At 33.6% G+C, this 20,032-nt stretch overlaps 2 protein-coding genes across 3 annotated transcripts in view; one reads left to right on the top strand and one right to left on the bottom strand.

The window, feature by feature from the left end:
* Nucleotides 1-4,718, top strand: part of LOC132713361 (uncharacterized) — a 70,897-nt gene extending 66,179 nt beyond the window's left edge. The window contains exons 17-18 of the mRNA XM_060695923.1: nt 359-555; nt 1,076-4,718. Of these exons, the coding sequence (XP_060551906.1) occupies nt 359-555; nt 1,076-1,347 (469 nt within the window). The 3' untranslated portion in view covers nt 1,348-4,718. The remainder of the gene's footprint in view (nt 1-358; nt 556-1,075) is intronic.
* Nucleotides 4,719-8,716: 3,998 nt separating this feature from the next.
* LOC132713364 (monocarboxylate transporter 12-B-like) lies at nt 8,717-18,750 on the bottom strand. 2 transcript variants are annotated; one of them, XM_060695926.1, is made up of 5 exons: nt 18,615-18,750; nt 13,181-13,324; nt 11,803-11,938; nt 9,663-10,354; nt 8,717-9,154 (listed from the first exon to the last, which is right to left on the bottom strand). In XM_060695926.1, exons 1-5 carry the CDS (start codon nt 18,700-18,702, stop codon nt 8,814-8,816), a joined length of 1,401 nt encoding a protein of 466 aa, XP_060551909.1. In that variant the 5' UTR covers nt 18,703-18,750; the 3' UTR covers nt 8,717-8,813. The 2 variants fall into 2 exon arrangements, with proteins under 2 accessions (XP_060551909.1, XP_060551911.1); XM_060695928.1 differs by lacking the exon at nt 18,615-18,750 and adding an exon at nt 12,304-12,446 and having other exon boundaries at nt 13,181-13,319.
* Between the last annotated feature and the right edge of the window lie 1,282 nt (nt 18,751-20,032).

Below are 20,032 nucleotides of genomic sequence, written 5' to 3'. Positions count from 1 at the left end.
ACTATAAGTGCATCAATGGAAACATGATTCTTTTTATAAATTTAAGGTCATTTTAGGTATGTGATAAATAGTTTAGTTTTTATTCTAAATTTATTGAACTTGTTGAATAAAGTAATATTATGCTCACCAAAGACTCACATAATACAATGTTATTCCAATCGTTCAATAAATTCAGTATTGAACATATGGTCATTTTATATCCTTAATTGTCTGAAATTTGAAATTCTGAAACTTTGTTTACTCATTCAAAATCATAAAGTTTTAAGTTTACTATTCGTTAATGTATAAATATGTATCAATCATTTGTTAATCAGTTTTGATTGATCATCATTCAACAAAATTTGTTTCTGTATTACAGCACAGGTTCAGTGCCTCATAGTCCTGTAACGTCTAGAAAAACAACAGAGGTAGACAACAGTAAAACACCAGATGAACCAGAAACACCAGTACCAGATGAGAATAAAACTGCCAATAGGAGAAAGTCTCTACAGCGATCACATACCATAGGTGTTGGTGTCGGGTCAAGGCCGCCACCAAATAAGGCTCTGTTGAAAGGTACTGCATTTTGTGTCTTTTTTGTATGGTTTAAATATATTTAATCTTTGAAAAATTTAGGGCTTTGTATGTTTGTTTATGATTTTGTCTTACTTCAGGGTAATTTGAAGTTGAAAGATGTATTAATTAACTTAAGTGCTTCTGGCATATTCAAATTTCAATGTATTTTAAACTACATAACTAAAGCTAAGCTTTTTTTGAATGTTACACCATCCTCTTAACATAGCATGCGTTGACTATGTAATTTATCAAGTAAGTGCAGTAATATGGTAATTCCTATTGAATTTGATCGGAGTTAACTTGTTACTGCTTGTTAATCTAATTGCTCTACAGGGGGCCAGGTTTTAGGGGTTAAACTGTAATAAAATTGAATTGAAATCTAATGGTACAAATGTTAAGTTTTATCAAGCATACTATGCCTTGTTAAGCTATGAAAAAAGTTAAAATAAAAGTTTCATTCAATTCTTTATAGCAATATGATCAGCATGTGATGGAATTTTATTTTCTATTTCTTTTACAGGACCACAGATGAGCATATGTTGTGATTGTAAAACCATGATTATGGAAATAATTCGAGCCAGTAGATCTTCTGTATCCCTTATAACAGGCAAGCAGGAGGGTCAAGACGGGGAGAAAAATAAAGACTCTATGACCCCTAGAGGTCAAATTTCAGCAAGGTCATCAGTAGTAATGAGACCTAGACATTTACATCTGGAAGAAAGACCGAGGCCAAGATCGATGCTAGATAATTTTAAATCTTTCAACTTTTCAAAAACAAGTACTGATGCATAACGCAGATATATTTATTCACCATGTTACATTATCCTGACATTTTGTTTTGCAATTTACATTGTTAACATTTCATCTCCAAAGTTTTAAAATAATGAAATTTGGTAGATTTACGGTGAAGATTTTGTATCTAATGTAATTGGTAATATTACCATTATTTTGTTTAATATCTTTTTTACATTGATTAATAGAATACTTTTTAGTCATCCAGTATAACATAACTGGTTTATAAACAATGCATCTATTATTATGTTGAAGTAATTTGGAAAAAGATATCAGTTTTGAGTGTGTTATTGTAAATTAATGCACAGAAAGAGTTCAAATGGGCAGGAATATAATCACAAAGGCCAATAGGCCCTAGTTGTTGTTTTTCATGCTCAACTATTTATGTTCTTGCATCAGCATAATTTTTTTTTCGACTGAAGTTTTTGGTTAAAGTTTGCGTGCAATAACATTTTAGGCTATATCTCAATAAATCTTGTGTTATTTTTATTATAACTTAACACACATAGACTTACAGACAGAAAGTCCTATTACATATAGTTAGAATCTGCAATCATGGAATCTCTGGAAAAATCTGGCCAATTTTGCTAAGGATTCTATCTCTACGATAAATGATAGGTATTTAGAATATTTTGTTTGTTAGTCACTGACAAGTACCATAACTCTAGCACCTTTTGCTTTTTTTATGTTAAGGCTACATTATTGCAATATGAACACACTATTTACACACACTGCATTTGATCAAAATTTGGGTTGTGCATTTTCTATTTATTTATATTTTTTCTCTATCTTTACATGTTATAAAATAGATAACTTACATTTTACTATTTTATTAATTTCATTTTGCAAATGGTTAATAATTCTTATCAAGTGTTATAGACTTTTAACCACTTTCTTGTATATATCCTGATGAGTGTGTAATTTGACTTATGGGGTTATGAGATTGGAATTGCTTTATTCTGGGGACAATGGCTGACCTTTATTTTTTTCCCTATATGTTTCTCACTAGAACAAACATATCCCATATAACGCACTGAAAAATTGAAATTAAGTCAAGCTTTTATGATCACTAGGGCGTCGTTGTTGTTATGCAAACAATTTAAGGTAGCCCATTATTCAAACATTTTAAAGGTTATCAAGTTTGACTATGAAACTCGGAATACTTTCTTTATATCATAACAAGGTGCAGTTGTTAGACAAGTGGCATAATTCTGAAAGTAATTTAATTAGAGTTATGCCCTATTTTAACTTTTTAACAGACGAGTGTCATCACGTCATGCATTGCTCTTGTTAAACATATTGTTGACTAAGTATTTTGAACACATAATTTATACACATTGCATCTGATCAAAATTTGGGCTGTGTATTTTCTTATTTTTAGCTCGACTTTTCTATGAAAAGGGGAGCTATCCTACTCGCCCCGGCGTCGGCGTCGGCGTCGGCGTTGGCGTCACACCTTGGTTAAGTTTTTCGTACCACCCCACTTTATTTCAGAAGTATTACAAGTATGGCTTTGAAACTTACCATACTTGTTCACCATCATAACCTCCATCTACAGACAAGAGTACATAACTCTGTCAAGGTTTTTGACAGAATTATGGCCCTTTTTTGACTTAGAAAGTGTATTGAGCTTGGTTAAGTTTTTTGTACCACCTCACTTTATTTCAAAACCATTGGAGGTATTGCTTTGAAACTGACCATACTTGTTTACCATCACGACCTTCATCAACAGACAAGAGGACATAACTCTGTCAAGGTTTTTGACAGAATTATGCCCCTTTTTGACTTAGAAAATACATTGAATATGGGTAAAATCCACTTATTGCCTTAACCCTTTGAGATATTGCTTTGAAACTTTTAATGCTATTTCACATCATTACCCCCATCTGTACGCAAGAGAAGGTAACTCTGTCAAGGATTTGTTTTAAAAATTAAGGCCTTTTATCGACTTAGAATCTTGGTTAAGTTTTTAGTACCAGTCCACTTTTTGACTGAACTGTTTGAGATATTAATTTGAAAGTTGGAATACTTGTTTACAATCATGATTCCCAAACATGTCCAGGAGAAGGTAATTCTGTCAAAGATTTTATTTGAATTATGGCCCTTAACTGTCAATGTTTTGTATTATAGGCAAGCACTAAAAAACTTAAAAAATCTAAAAAAATTCATTCCTATCCACTTGTTCACTTTACCATAAATTATGTCATAATAAAATAATTCTTCACTAAATATCTTAATGCTCATGGCCATTGTTCACTTTAAAAATACAGAGATTCTTGTATTGCCTTTTACTGCAAAAACTTTTTTTATTGGCAAGCAATAAAAAAGTCGAGCGCGCTGTCTTACGGACAGCTCTTGTTCTTAAGTGTAGTTTAAAATGCTTAAATTATATTGTTTACCAATAATCTTTCAATATTGCAATTTAAACACCTAATTTATAAACGCTGGAAATTGGATTGTCATATGTACATATAGAAGCATTCATCCCACATCATTATATATAGACTATATACTACTGGTTGCTGTATCTAAGTATTTTGATATTGCCTGTACTATCCCTAATAATCAATTATGAACAGGTATTCCATATCTAAACCATGACAAGTCGTATACACAATTTCATCACGGTTAAATTACAATGCTAAAATTACATTGTTTAGCAGTAATCACACACTCAGAGGCACTTATAACCCGACACTTACATTTTTCTGTATAATTTGTTTATTTGGGAACTGATTTTGTTCAACTTTGGGCCATACAAAAGTCAACATATCTTACTTACTGCTTAGAATTTAATTTACAATTCATTGACAAGAAAATAGAGAAAATAACAAAACAAATATGCTTCTGCAAAATAAAAAATAACAGAATGGCTGTAAATTTTGTAACAAAATTCAAAGTCTCTGAATCCCACCAAATCTTATGTTAACCAGTTCTAATACTTTGTGTGTCCTCCCATGGCTATAACAACGTGTAACCACCTGTCTCATGGTTATAACGTAGTTTCTCATGAAAGCTTGGGGAATATTTGTCCATTCTTGAACAAGGGCTTCCTCAAGTTCCAGCAACTCCTGCATACCAAGGCACCAGGTCTAAATATCACAATTGTCAGCTGAATTGAACAGGCGTGTGAGAAAGCGACCAGAAGCCCCTTACAATTGTTTGAACTTGAGCAAGCCCTTGTTTAGGAATAGAGAACTGTGGGGCAAAGGTGTTTACGTTGTTATAGCCAATTGGGTGGACACACAAAGTGTTTAACTGTTGAACATACAGATTTAGTAGGATTAACAGACTTTTCATTTTGTAACGACTTTTACAGTCATTCTGTGATTTTTCATTTTACAGTAGCCTACTTGTTTTCTTGCTTTTTTTTTCTAAATTTTACTCATACGATGAAATAAATGTAATTTGGGATAATGCTTATGTAATGAAGTATGAAATATTATTCAATTTTTTTTGGTACAAATTTGAACAAATCACTTAATCCACAAATAACCCTTTTTTTCAACAAGATAACAATTAAAGTGGTACCGTGGTTATCAAGTTCCACGATTTGTACATTTTGAAAGTATACGTAACTATAATGGAATCATTGACATGAATATTCAACATTATAATTTTACATTATTGAATGTTTATCAATTTCTAACTTATAAGTGGCTACATCATTGAATGTATATCACAGTTCGAACTTATATAATTTGCTACATTATTGAATGTATACGGCAGTTTGAACTTATAATTGGTTACATCATTTAATGTATATGATAGTTTGAAATAACAAATGGCTACATCATTGAAAGTTACAAGATGAAGTAATGTAACAAGGGGTTTTAACAGGTGTTTCAGTTCAGACCAACGCTATTGTACATAAACATTTTATTGTATATATACTTCATTCAAAAATATAAATTGTAAATAGAAACATATTTTGTGAATATGTACAGGTCTACGTACGTGACTGTTGTGTACATAGGAAGAGTTTATTGCTTATGTTAATATATGTAGTATATATATAAACATGTATATATATATATATATACTTCTAGCTATTTTAGACGAGGTTATAACGGATAAGAATTATTTATTGTATGAATGAGATAATTTCTTCTGAATTCCAGTTTCTTAAAGATATTTAATAATACATGTATAATTCATGCATTATGTACGAGATATAATTGTTATGTTATTTTTCCGTCTGTGGATATTTCACACAAAAGTGGTATTGCATGAAATGTGATGTAAAGAAATGGACTGGTTATTTTTCCGTCTGTTTATATTTTACACAAAGACAAAAATGTATTAAAATGTGATGTAGAGATATGGAAAATTAAAAAGCAGAATACAGACTGATTAGTTTTAATTTCGCCAGACATATGATAACTTGTTTATTCATCTGTATATTATGGTGGCTGATTTGTTACACTTCTGCACGTTGTGTTGTCACTAGTGACAACACAACAAATATCGTTATTGCCTTATCAACTTGTCGCCGCGAAAGTGCCAAACTGCGCGTTATCATGTGATGCTTTGTCGCTTGTCTTATATCGAAGAGTTAACTTCTTATAGTGCTGTCACATGGCTCATTTTTGCAAGCATCAAAGTGCTAATAAGAGCAAATTCTTTCATTTGAGTCAATCGACAATGTGTCATCTCGAAAACACACGGCAAGACAACGCACCGTTTGACGTATTTCGCTAGCGACAGGACGACAAAGCGAGGTGCAAAAGTATAGCAAATCATCCACATATATGTAGAAATGAACTACATTCTGTTCTAGGAGTTAATGTGTACAAAACAATGATATAAAACAAACATTTAAATAAGGAAACATTTAAACTATACCCTGACCTACATAAAATTTTAATGCTTGCCTGCCTTATGATTTTTTTTATGGATTTGATGCTTAAAATACAAATTGCATTGATGTTTACTGCTTGACAATTTTAACTTTGGGTGATTGGGTGGATAAAATATCTAAATTATTGAATTCATTGTCATAAGCTTATACTTTACATTCAATTGTTAAATGCCTGGCCTAGCTATTCTCTTTGACAGAAGGTGTTCAAGTTTTTTTTTGCAAAATTTAACATGGTTGTATATTTAAAAGATACAAACTTTGCAAGGTAGTATACATTGTGTAGATCAAATTTCTAGAACTGCCATGCCATTGGCAGTTCTAGAATGGTTCAACATCTCATAATGTTATTATCTTGTAATTCTACCTGCTTGTAACATCGATTTTCATTGGATAACCATGACATTTATATTATCTATATTTCTGACTTATTTTTAGCTTGATTATCTTACTGTCAAGCACTGAGAATAGTCAAGCACACTGTCTTACGAGACAACAATTGTTTATCAAAGTAAAAAAAGTCAAGTATTCTTTATTTGTACTAAAGATGATATACGGTTATATAGTCGTATGTATGTATCCCGTTGCATGTTTTACTATAGCCTCGAGCCACCAGGCTTTAAACCAAAGGCGAGGTTTATATAAAACACATGCAAGGATTATTTAAACGAAAGGCAAGGATTATATAATCCAAAGACAAATATTATTTAAAAGGAAAGGCAAGGATTATATAAACCAAAGGCGAATAGTATATTAACAAGGATTGCATTCAATATGGACCATATAACCTGTCAACATAACTTAAACCATACCATACAAAAAAGTGTTCATGTACTGGTCTAATTTAAATGATCATATTCTGATTAGATCTTTTTTCATGCCCATTTTTAGCTCACCTGTCACAAAATGACATGGTGAGCTTTTGTGATCGCTTTTATGTCCGGCGTCCATCCGTCTGTAAACTTTTAATTTCAACGACATCTCATAAACCACTAAGCCATTTTCATCCAAACTTCACAGGAATGTTCCTTTTGTAGTCAACTTTAAAAATTGTACAAAGAATTAAATTCCAAGCAGAAGTCTGGTTGCCATGGCAACTGAAAGAAAAAACTTCAAATATCTTCTTTTAGAAAACTGAAAGAGCTAGAGCTTAAATATTTGGCATGAAACATCATCTAGTCAGTGTCTACCAAGTTTGTTGAAATAAATGCCCTGGGATCAAAATTAACTTAAAAAAATCTTCTTATAAAAAACCCAAAGAGCTAGCGTTTAGATACTAAGCATGAAATATCTTCTAGAGAGAATCTACCAAGTTTGTTCAAATAAAAGCCCTTGGGTCAAAATTGGACCGTCCAGGGGGGGGGGGGTTCATTGTTTTTCCCTATATGTATATAGTAAAAACTTTAAAAAAATCTTATAAAAACCCCAAAAAGCTAGAGCTTAGATAATTATCATGAAACATCTTCTAATGGGTGTCTACCAAGTTTTTTCAAATAAAAGCCCCATTTTAAAATTGGCTTTGGTCCAGGGCCTATATACAGGCGAGCGATTTCAGGGCCATCATGACCCTCTTGTTCTTTAAATGTAGAACATAAGCATTGTGTCGATAAAATCTTTCAGATGCACTTTATCATATGGTTTGCAAACACGTGGAAGATGTTACTAACAAATAATATTTATATTATAAGATATCACATTTTATTTGAATAGAAAATTTGCGTCATTTATAGTACAAATGATATTTGTTAAAAATGAGACATAATAAAATGAAAAACTGGATAAAAACAAAGTATACTTTGTTATGATTATTGTCCCTGTTACTGGCCTAAACATGTTAACACACACATGTTTATTCTATAAAACAAAAATAGTGTTTAAACTTAAAAGACTGATTTTGAGATAGGATAATGATAGACTCCCTGAGATTCCAGGACAATAGGTTCCAAGCGGTGGACAATACAGTTTGAACAGAACAGATGTCAAAATAAGACATTATTTGAGCTGTGAAGTTTCATAATGTTATTAGAATACCGTTATTAATCTCAAATATCAATGAACAATTTTGGTTTTACAACACTTACGACTGATATATGATAATTTGATTTTTTAAGTAAAAAGCACATTTGTATTCTTTGCTACAAAAACACTGATGCCCATTCATAACTATTTGGAGCTGAATTTTAGTAACCTGCACCTAAAAATCGACTGCTCAGCATATCACCTGCTTCCATGCCTGTATTCACAAAAAAGAGGTAGCGTCTGTATTTGGAGATAACTCTCCAAGTATTAACAGTCAAACGTGTGAACAAAAGCCGGCAAATGGAAATACCAAAAATGGCTTTGAGTACCCCTGAAGCCGGTGCTAGGGCGCGTGAGGGATGTGGCACTTTTTCATTTCCCTCATGTACAGACTCGAACAAACCGAGTCTGCAAATTTTCATGTAATTTTGCTGTTTTTAATGGTCCCGAGAGATCACTTTTTCCAGATATTTTTATATACAAGTGGTCTATTTAAGGTCATTCTGTTTTATTTAATCAATAAAAGATTTCCAAATGGTGGCCTTTCTTCAGAGGTGATCCTTAACACAGATTTGACTGTAATGAAACATTATACATCGTTGGTATCGACAACTGGAACTTGCAAATCCTGTTTATTTGATTGATATTGTTCTGTGTCATAAGGCGTGTAAGTCCTACTTATTCTTGATGATGTGAAGATGTCACCATTTTCATCCAGTAAAGAATCCGTGTCGTCTGCTGGTTTTATTGTTTGGTTATTTTTAAGAGGAAATTCGGTAACTATGGTTATATCAACTGTTGGTACTGGTTGTTTCTTGAAAAATCGTAAGATGTATTGTTCAAATGAAATCAGAAGGCCAGCTAGTAAAAATAGGCAACCAGTTAATATCAGGGATGCATGCCAGTTACCCGTGTAATCTTTCAGCCACCCTGTAATTAAGAATGATTAAAGTTTTATGTAGAATATAAGTTATTTCAGACAAAGATTTCTATTACAGACCCTAAATAAGTGTCTCAGCCATAGCGTACTTTAGGATATTATGTTTTGTAAACTCTACGAAACAAAGAATGTCTGGTTCTTATTTGTAGGACATCTTTTATGAAACATTCACCATTTCTTAACATTTAAACTGCACTTCTACAATATGCATTGATTGGGTGCATATAAAAAAGAAATATGTGCATGAGAAAAAATCAATTAAGATCTGAATGTGAAAAAGAATTCATTTAGTACTGGATGTTATTCATAATATTTATGTTGATCAATTATTGTTGAAAATGTGATATACCACCTTTCTTTGCTTAAATCTAAAATGATGAGCATAACTTTCCTTAATGGTTACGTTACTCCAAATGAAATTACTGTAAAGTATTATTTTATATAACGTTAAGAAGTGAAGTGAGAAATTACGTAAAGATATGTTGTAAGAATACGTACCAACAGCTGGCTGACTTATAACAACACCTAACGCCAAACAAAGCATAACAAGGCCAAATGCTGGCGCAAAATCTTCCATTCCAACAACATCAATTATCAAAACGGAAACTAAGCTCCAAAATGATCCTGGAAACGTCCCGATTACACCAGCATATATCCCAAGAAAAACAAAACTGTCGAAGAAAGGTGCAATGAAACTAAACACAGACGCAATGAGCATGCTAAAGAGAAAAATATGTTTTCTTTTCATGATGTTTCGATCAGCTATTAAGCCAAATGCAATTCTTGCAACAACCTCGCACCCTCCCATTATTGTCACCCCGTACACCGCATGCGTAGTGTCATATCCAACATCTTTGATATGGGCAGGTATCATTATAAGGTTATTTCCATACCCGTTCATACAAAGTACAAAACTAACGCAATACATTGAAAATCTTGGATTTCTGAATAGGGAAAAGCGAAAATCCAATCCGTAACAATTGGTCAACGTGTCCTTAGATTTCTGTTTATCAAGGCCTTTCTTCAATAACAGTTCTTGATCTTTCCTTGAACCTGTTGATTCTTGAGATTCTTTTTCTTTCAATAAAAGCTTAGGTTGTTTGAAGACACATGCAGCTACGCAGACATTCAACAAAATGCCGCCAATTACCCAGAATGTCCCATGTAAGCCGTATTTCTTAATCAAGAAACTGAAATAAATAGGGATATGTTAATTTCCGGACAATATAAAACTCAATTTATTTCTATAACATTTGAGTTGAGAAATAGAAAATACCAGGGTTGTTCAAATATGAATGCAACTAGGCCAATATCTAGCTTGTAACCACGAACTATATACATTTATCGCATAGATGGTTGTGTAGGCTCTCAATTGATACAAAACATGTGTAAATCAGTTCAGTCTAGCTTTGAAAATAGCTCGATTAACTATACTAAAGCTAAAATGGTTGGGTTTTGGTCTCCTTTCACTGACCAAATTCAGTCCTATATCTATACAGGCAAACTACACATTTAATGAACTATGTTGTGTTTATGAGAATAATGGACTTTATAATGTGTCACACGGTGGTGTATGAAATTTAAAAGTTATGTGAATTCAGTAAAAGATGCACCTTATGAACGCCGTCCGAAAACTGCAGCTTCGCCAAAAATGGTTGAAAAAGTAAAGGATTTGATTGCTACTGATGCAAGATTTACAACTAGGCATAAAGCTGAATGCGTTGGTATGTCTGGAGGAGCCGCTCAATTCTCAGACGTGACTTAAAAATGAGAAGGATAAGAGCCAGATGGATACCCCATCTCCTTACAAAAGTGCAATAACTTGCTCGGATAAGAATCTCCAAACAATTGTTAAACTAAATTGTTCTCTAAATCACCAATCGATCTTTCACAAATATCATCAATGATGTTCACTTTAATAGTTTATGAGCCCAAGCTAAAGATACATAACAAAATATGGGCAACCAAAGCTTAGGGAGTCAAAGACTTTGCACAGCAAAACGCACAATGAGCGCCAAAAAAGGTCATGTGTGTAATTTACTTTACCAATCAAGGTCCTGCTATTCAAATTGCCACACCAAAGGGTAAATCTGTAAATGCTAAGTTTTACAAAGGCAAGGTTCTTAGTAAAATAAGAAATATTTCAAAAACCGTCCACCAGCAACTGGTCTCCGTGGTATCAGGTTGTTGCATGACAAAGCAGTCATTTTACGAGAAAATCTGAAACAGGAAAAGGTTTTCGAGCATCCTCATTTATCTTGTCTTGTCACATTTTTCTATTTCCGAGGCTCAGAAAACACCTTACTGGAAGAAAATATCAAACGCGAAAATCTCGGTTTTTTTTTCCAGTGTCTGAACAGTATACCTCGAAACGATTATGAAATTGGATTAAAAGACTAAAACTTGGTATATCACACGGTGGTGAGTATTTTGAAGGACTGAGATAATTGTTTTAGCACTGTTTGTTGCATGAGCGCTTCTGAAAATTGACCCAGTTGCATTCATATTTGAACACCCCTCGTATAAAGTGAAATGAAATTTTGGGAACCTATTTCAAATCTTATGATACTACCCTGTAAACTAATGAATTAAGTAATATGACAGGGACAGTACATGTAAAATTTCAAAAGACAACAACCTATAAATAGCAGGATATGTCAACGCCCCTATTCCACTCCCAGAAACGACAATTCCGTTAGCAAGTGCTCTGTGCTTCTTGAAGTAATAACTGATGATAGTTGAACAGGGTGAAAACGACAAACCATATCCAAGACCTATACGAAAAATATTACAATGTTCAGGTTATTATATCTTTTGCGGTCTTGTATTCTGATAAGAAAATAACTCACTAAATAAAGATAATATAAAGATAATATTTGATTGTCGAATCATTCGAGTAGCTTGTGGAGTTATTTCCTATTTTTTTGTAATCTGAATACAAAAGAAGTTGAGCATTGTTATAGTATAAAGTCATTTTATCAAAAATTCACTAACAGAAGTATGTAGCTCAAAAGATGCTTTGTTATCTAATGTCTATTTTTACGTTGTGGTATAACTGATAGGTGCTATATTTTACAAATAACCAGACAAAACTTGTGGTTCAGATAATACTGGTGGTCGAAATGATTTCATTTCTAACCTGCGCACCCTCCCATGGTCAGGTACATGATTTCCATCTTTGGCACAAATCCCGACATAAATAACCCAGACACAAAAGTAAACCGCCAGCAAATGCCACACGTCGGAATAAAAATTTTCGACTGAACGAGTTGGCCACTGGAGCTGTGGATGGTGATAAAATTAGAAACTTAAAGGTCACCGAGTACATAGTTTATTTAGTTGTTCTGAAAAACATTTATATAAATGAGGATTTTGATTTGTTTTGCAATACCTTAAACTATCTATTTAAGGTATGAAACAATAAGCCATCCACACGCAATATAGATTAATGTCAAGATTATTGCAGTAGGGTCTTTCAAATAGATTCACAGACATCGATTGCCGGATAGAAGAATTTCAAAACATTAAGTCAATGTGGACTGACATTTTATCCTTATGACATGATGTGGAGTTGATAGATACACAGAGAACTACATATTTACTTAAGTTATATTGTGGAATAATTAAGAAGCCCTCCAAAAGCAAAGTAGATTAATGTCAAGATTATCTAATTATTTATGGCAACAGGGTATTTCCAATAGATTAAAATACCCAGATTGCAGGATAGAACATTTAATAATTGAATGAAGTTTCTGTGAACTGACATTTATCTTTGTGACACGAGTGTTGAGTAGATATATACACAGAAAACTCCTTCCAAGTGCAGTCAGAGCAGAAATATAATATATAACATTGATATATGTGCGAGTTACGGCATTGTATACAAAGTGGTTAAGTCAATCAGATTTCGAGAATCTTATACGTAGATTTTTTATTATATATTTTTATAAATCTATATAGATACTGGGAGATTTTACCTGATACATTTTGTAGTTTAGACAATTACACATACTCACATAGCCCTAATAATAGTAGAAGAACCATGCTCCCTATCCAAGCTGTATTACCAGATCCTGTGCCATAATAAGACACCATTTCTGTATACAATATACCATAAGCCTTGATAGTTCCAATAACAAGAGAATACATCATGAAACATCCTGTAATGAAAAGTTTCTTTGTTTAATACATTTATTAGCTTCTTTTCAATTTAAAAGGGAATCCACTGATGTTGCTTTTGACTGGTAAAAATCTTCCAAGATAAATACTGCATTTGATGAAGGTCTAGTTTAATAGCTATGTGCAAAAGTTGAGATAATTCACTCACTCCGTTTTGTTTTTCAGAATAACTATTCTAATTGAGAAAAATGAGCAACATTTAAAAGCGCTTTTACTCAAATCGGGCTAAGAATATCACAAGCATACAATATGCAATTCATTTCTGAGTATATTTCTTAATTACATGTATCTGTTACATATCTTTCTGTTATAAGTGTCCGGCTGATCTATGTAAGAAATTCGAATTTTATAGTTTTAGGCGTTTGGACCTCAGTGAATTGCCTTTTTACAATATATTGAGAATGGTTCCTTATCTGCACAAGAAAAAAAAGTAAATATCATATTTAAAACAAGTAAACAAAATTTGCATGACGACAACAACCAAAGAAAATAAATAATAATAATAATAAAACAATCTAGTCCTCTGATTAACACAGAAGATGATATACATTTTGAAAAAGATAAATCAAATTTTACGTCAGTATAAAACATTCGAGTAGGTTGGAACTGGTCAACCTATTATATACCTTGCCGCTGTAACATTAAATTTTGACCCTGTTGAGAAATGACCCTAAGGGTCATTTTTCAACGTTGAGAATTGACCCTGGGTCATTTCTCAACGGTCACGGGTCAATTCTCAACGTTGAATTTTGACCCACCCGTTAAATTTTGATCAGTAATGTGAAGGTGTTGAAAAATGACCCGGGTCGTAATTGCAACGTTGAAAAGTGACCCCAATTTTTTGATATTTGGAATGTAAGTTTTAAGGTTAAAGTGCATGGAGGTATGAAACGTCAAAACGCATTAATGGGTAAACTTAAAGCCTGTTGGTGCGTCCGTCCGTTGTTTCCACAGATTGCATTACCTTTAAATCTAATTTATCGTTCTTTATGTAGTAAAACAAATGAAAAATACAGTTCAGCAACATTTTGGGGATATATATTAAAATCGTGCAATAAAATCGAAGTTATTTAAGTTATGAGACGTCGCATGAAACAGGTCATTAATGAACGAGCGTAAATGAGGTCATTTTTATTTCGCTGACATTAAATGATATCTCTATACAGACGGCAAATGTCATAATTATGTGTCTGCCCCTTACTCTTATCCCATTTACGGCAGCATCCTAAAAAAAGTTGGGCTTGATTTTTGTGTGTTTTGTTTTGTAGTTTAAAGATTAATCTTATTTTTAAGTACATGCGGTGAAAAATTTAAGTGAAATATGTTATTTAAGGTTTGGAAAATTGAAGAAAGTATTTGGCACCCACGCTTGGTTTTAAGATTACCTTTACATAATGGTGTACCCCCCCCCCCCCCGTCTGTCAAATTGTGCCCAGGCTTATCAACTGCAGCTATTCATGATATTTAAGCTACTTTACTCCGAGGTAAATTCCAATCCCTATTCCTTGAATATATGAATCGAGAGTCTTACTCCCCTATAAACCAAACACTGAATTGTCCTTCGTACGGTGTACTGTTAGGGCCATCGCGTTTTTCTCTGAGGACGGAAAAACGGGCGAAGCATGACAGTACGATGGTGACAGTACGACAATACGATGGTGACAGTACGACAATACGATGGTGACAGTACGAAACAGTACGATGGTGATCAGTCCATCGACTGTCGTAGTGTCACCATCGTACTGTCCGTACTGGTCACCCCTCGTACTGTCGTAGTGTCACAATCGTACTGTCGTAGTGTCACCATCGTACTGTCCGCCTTCCGTTAGCGCATGAACGCGCAGCCAAGATTCCCACCACTGCCTGCAAGCTCAGTCTGTCGAAGAAAACATTCAATGTGTAGTTTTTTCGTGGAAAAATGCATAGGCTTGGAACCATAAAAGAATGTTTACTTGTAAGTAACTTGTATCAGTGTGAAACAGGCTGAGCAAGCATTTTTAGTATTTACAGTTAATAGCATTTTTTTTCTGGCATTGGCGGAGGCAGTGGGTTCGAATCCCATGCTAGGAGGTGTTATTTTGAAGCCTCTTCAAAATATTTTTGACATGATAACCATAATTACATAGTAAATACTTCAATATGTCATTGTCGTAGTAACGTGTTGAGTAACTCACTTTTTGTTGCCATTAAAATCTATAATTTCTAATCTTTTAGTCCGAATGAGCTAAAATTCCAACTTGTGCCCAGTCAGGTTAATTTGATGTGTATGAAATTAATACATAGTACTAACCACGCAAGGACGCCACTGTTAGCTAACGTTAAACATTTGGCTTATTCAAACTCGAATTTGAATTTGCCTAAATATGAAATTGTCTCACTCGTGAATTAATGTATATATGAGTAATGTAGCCGTCTTACATTTCAGGTAACAGTGTCTTAAAGAATAAAGGTTTCAGGAAGGCTTCAACAATAACATTATATATACAGGCAATTCGAATCGCCTTCAAAATTAATAGAAACATTTATTTAAAATGTACCTAAATAGCCACTTCCACCTGTCTTTGATTCCAGTGTTGGCGTCTTTTCAAACTTTAACTGATTCAGTTTCCTTTTCAATTGACGGACACTAATATTACAAAGAAAACGTACAATAGCCTGAACAAGAGCTGTCAGTAGGACAGTGCGCTCGACTTTTCGTGTTTTGCCAATAAACAAGCAATCAAAGTTAAAACATGTATCTTTCAAGGATGAGGGCAATATTCAATGTATTTTTTGAATTAAAGGGGCATATTACTGTCAAAATCTTGACAGAGTTGTGTACTCCTGTCCTGTTGATGGATGTCATGATGGCAAGTAAGTATGATTTAGTTTCAAAGCAATATCTCAAACTGTTTTGAAATCAAATGAGGTGGAACGAAATACTTAAGCAATATTATATGTCGATCAAGGTCCTTAAATTTTTTTAAAGTAATGCGTGACAGAGTTATCATCTCTTGTCTATAGATAGGGGTAATGATTAAAGCAGCATTCAAAGTTTCAAGCACCATCTCAAAGGGTTGGGCATAATTCTATAAAACACTCGAGACACTTATATATACTCTTGTCTTTTGATTAGGTCTTCATGGTAAGTACATATCTTTAGTTTAAAAGCTGTATTTGTAACGGTTTTGAAATAAAGTGAAGTGTTAACCAAGCTCAATACACTTTGTAAGTCCAAAAAGGCTCATAATTCTGTCAAATCACTTACAAGTGTCACACGGTTATTTGCAGATGACAGATCATTAGCAGTAAGTTCACGAGATAAAAATCATATTGAAATTACTATCAACCGCGATCTTGAAATTATATCTGCCTGGGCAAAACAATGGTTAATACAATTTAATGCTGCCAAAACGGAAGTTATGTATTTTTCACTGTCAAAAAATAATCGCGATGCCCCCGACATCTACTTTCAAAATACACATCTTAATTTCGTTCATTCACACAAGCATTTAGGAGTAACATTAAGTGATGGAACATGGCATCAACATATTTCGAATATAACAACATCATCTTCTAGAATTCTAGGTACAATGCGAATGCTTAAGTTTAAACTTAAAAGGAAAACGCTTAATCAAATTTACATATCGTATTTAAGACCGATAATTGAATATGCCTCATTGGTATGGGATAGCTGTACTTTGTATGAACAGAATGTCCTTGAAAGCATTCTGTACGATGCTGCGCGAATTGTGACTGGTCTAACAAGATCAGTATCAACGCGAAATTGGCTGGGTCTCACTTGCAGATAGAAGGAAAATGCAAAAATTGATTCTTGTTTTTAAACATAGTCGAGGCGAGCTTCCCTGTTATTTGAGCGACATCTTCCCAGAAATAGTTGGTAAATATAGTACATATAATTTAAGAAACAACGAGAATTATGCAAACGGTTGCCCGACGATTAGAAATTTATTCGAAATCAGTTATACCCTCTTCTATTAAAGTATGGAATAGTTTAGACCTAGATACTCGTAATAGTCACTTTCAGCATTCAAAGCCAGACTTAAAATTATTTTTTTCTCGGCCTCAAGCTCCGTCATACTTTCTTACAGGTGACAGGTTTCTTTCAAATTACCACACAAGAATTAGAAATAAGTGTAGCAATCTTAATGCCGATTTACACTATAACCATTTACGCGACAATCCAATTTGTGAATGCGGTTTTAGTTCTAAAGACGCTGACCATTACTTTTTCAAATGCCCACTGTATACTGATCAGAGGTGTACCTTATTTATTAATACACGTACTTACCATCCTTTAAGTGCCTATAAATTTTTTCGGTATCAATAACCTTAGTGATGAAGAAAATAACATGTTATTCCATCATGTTCAAATTTTTATCAAACGATCAAGAAGGTTTCAAAATGTTTAAATCCTAGTTCCTAAAGAGTGCTCTTAATTGTTGTCCTTATTTACTATATTCATACCAAGGATAAAACGGACGGGCGGGAACTTCGACACACGGCTTCTTCTACTCTTTTCATTTTTTTTCTCTATTGTCTTTTTTTTTCTTTCAAAATCATGTTTAGTCACTGTTTTTTTAGCATCATATTAATTATTTCCAGACAATTTTCTTTGATTGCTTATATATACTATTATCAATATCAATTGAGACTAATTGGGAAGGGCCAACCCTCTAATGTTGTTAAAACTTGTGGCCCGACCCTTTTGCTTTATAATTAAAAACTGCATCATACATGTAAATTCTTGAAAATAACTTTGTATTGCATGTGAAATTGTATCTATATTGTACATAAAGAAAAACAATAAAATATGATTAAACTAAATTTAAATGTTGCAAAGAATGCCAAAAACCAAAAGCTTCTGATGCAGAAGTGCAAAAATAATCAATTTTCCTCACAATTCTTATGCAATTCAAATGTTATCTTTTCACAATTGACCATGACAGCTCAAAGTCTGTTTTTGTAGCTCAGTTAGGCGCCTTTAAAAAGATAGGATTGAAAACGTATTTATAGATGCTGTGCCTTCTAATATAATAAACATTCAGGGTCATTTTTCAATGTTAAATTATGAACCGGGGTCATTTTTAAACGTTAAATTATGAACCGGGGTCATTTCTCAACACCTTCAACAGGTGGTTCAAAATTCAACAGGTTGTTCAAAATTCAACGTTGAGAATTGACCCTGTGACCGTTGAAAATTGACCCCAGGGTCATTTCTCAACAGGGTCAAAATTTAATGTTACACCGCCATTACTGATATAGAAATACCTGCTAAGATAACCCAAGCATATCCGTGGTCCACATCTGGGTCGACGTCATCACCATCGGTTTGTTTCTCGCCTTTCTGTACTGTCATGTCTTTACTTATCTTTTTAGGTATCGCTATTTTTAATGTTTAAGCTCAAAATATGTTTCAATCTTAAAAAGAACAAATATTATTACTATGCAGCATGCTAACCGAAAGTTATATCTGTTGATTCGTTTGATAATTAGGCAGCCTAAGTGAAACAAGAGTATCGCTGAAGGCGACGGATGCTCCCCGAATCTACACTTATGTCAATGTATTCAATGCACATAAGTCAATAAAGGCTTTAAGATCAAAAGTATAAAGAAAACTTTTGCACCAGTGACGTGCCTCCCAATGATCCCTAATTTTACCCAAAGTTAGATGCCAAATCAAGGTATATACCTACCAATCATGAAAGACACTCAATAAATAAAGGCTGCATGAGCAAAATTGTAAAAGTCCTTTTTTATAAGTCTAGTAAATTTGACATTTAACAAGTGGCCACATATAGTACCAACCAAGATATTTACCTGCTGTATAAAAGACATCATCAAATAAATAACGGCTGTATAAGGCTGTAAAACCAGAGCTGTCACACAAAAGTGACGAATGCCCCGACAAGGTTTCTTAAGCATTGCAGAAAAGTATTATGAACATATTAGAGAAAGAAAGTAACAGTTTGCTTAATATTGTTCTTGCAATATGAAGTGATATTTATAGCAAACTTACCACCTTTGGGACATGGGCCTTGGATGCGACACATCATCTTGGTGTGGTGGACAATTGTGCAAAGATAATTTGAAATCCTTCAATGCATGACACAGTTACAGTCCGGACACGAATGTGTGTACATATTAACTTTTATTTTGATAATGTGAAATTTCAAAATGTTAATGTGACCTTGACCGCAGAGGTAGGGACGTGGTTCTTAGACGCGACACATTGTCTTGAGGTGCTTGACATTTATGCCAAATTATTTTAAAATCTTTCGATGAATGACAAAGTTACAGTCCGGACACGAATGTTTGTAGCTATTAAGTCTAATTATGATAAATTGAACTTCAAAATTTTAGTATGACATTGACCTTTGAGGTAGAGACATGGTTCTTGAATGCAACACATCGTCTTGATGTGGTTGACATTTGTGACAAGCTATTTCAAAATCCCTCATGTATGACAAAATTACAGTCCAGACACGAATGAAGTGGGGACGCACAGACAAACAACAGACAGACAGACAGACGGACGGACGGTGCGATTTTAATATGCCGTCCTTTGGGGGCATGAAAAAGAACAATTTCCAGCACTTGTATCGTTGACTTACTGTCGGATTGTTCCATTAACCCCCCCAAAAAAAGATGATCACATAATACATGATTATGATAGACATAAGGAAATA

The sequence above is a fragment of the Ruditapes philippinarum genome, unplaced genomic scaffold, assembly GCF_026571515.1.
Source record: "Ruditapes philippinarum isolate M1 unplaced genomic scaffold, ASM2657151v2 ctg1770_1_1_1_1, whole genome shotgun sequence".
Classification (NCBI taxonomy): domain Eukaryota; kingdom Metazoa; phylum Mollusca; class Bivalvia; order Venerida; family Veneridae; genus Ruditapes; species Ruditapes philippinarum.
The sequence above is the reverse complement of the archived record's forward strand: the minus strand, read 5'-3'. Positions and strand labels throughout refer to the sequence as shown.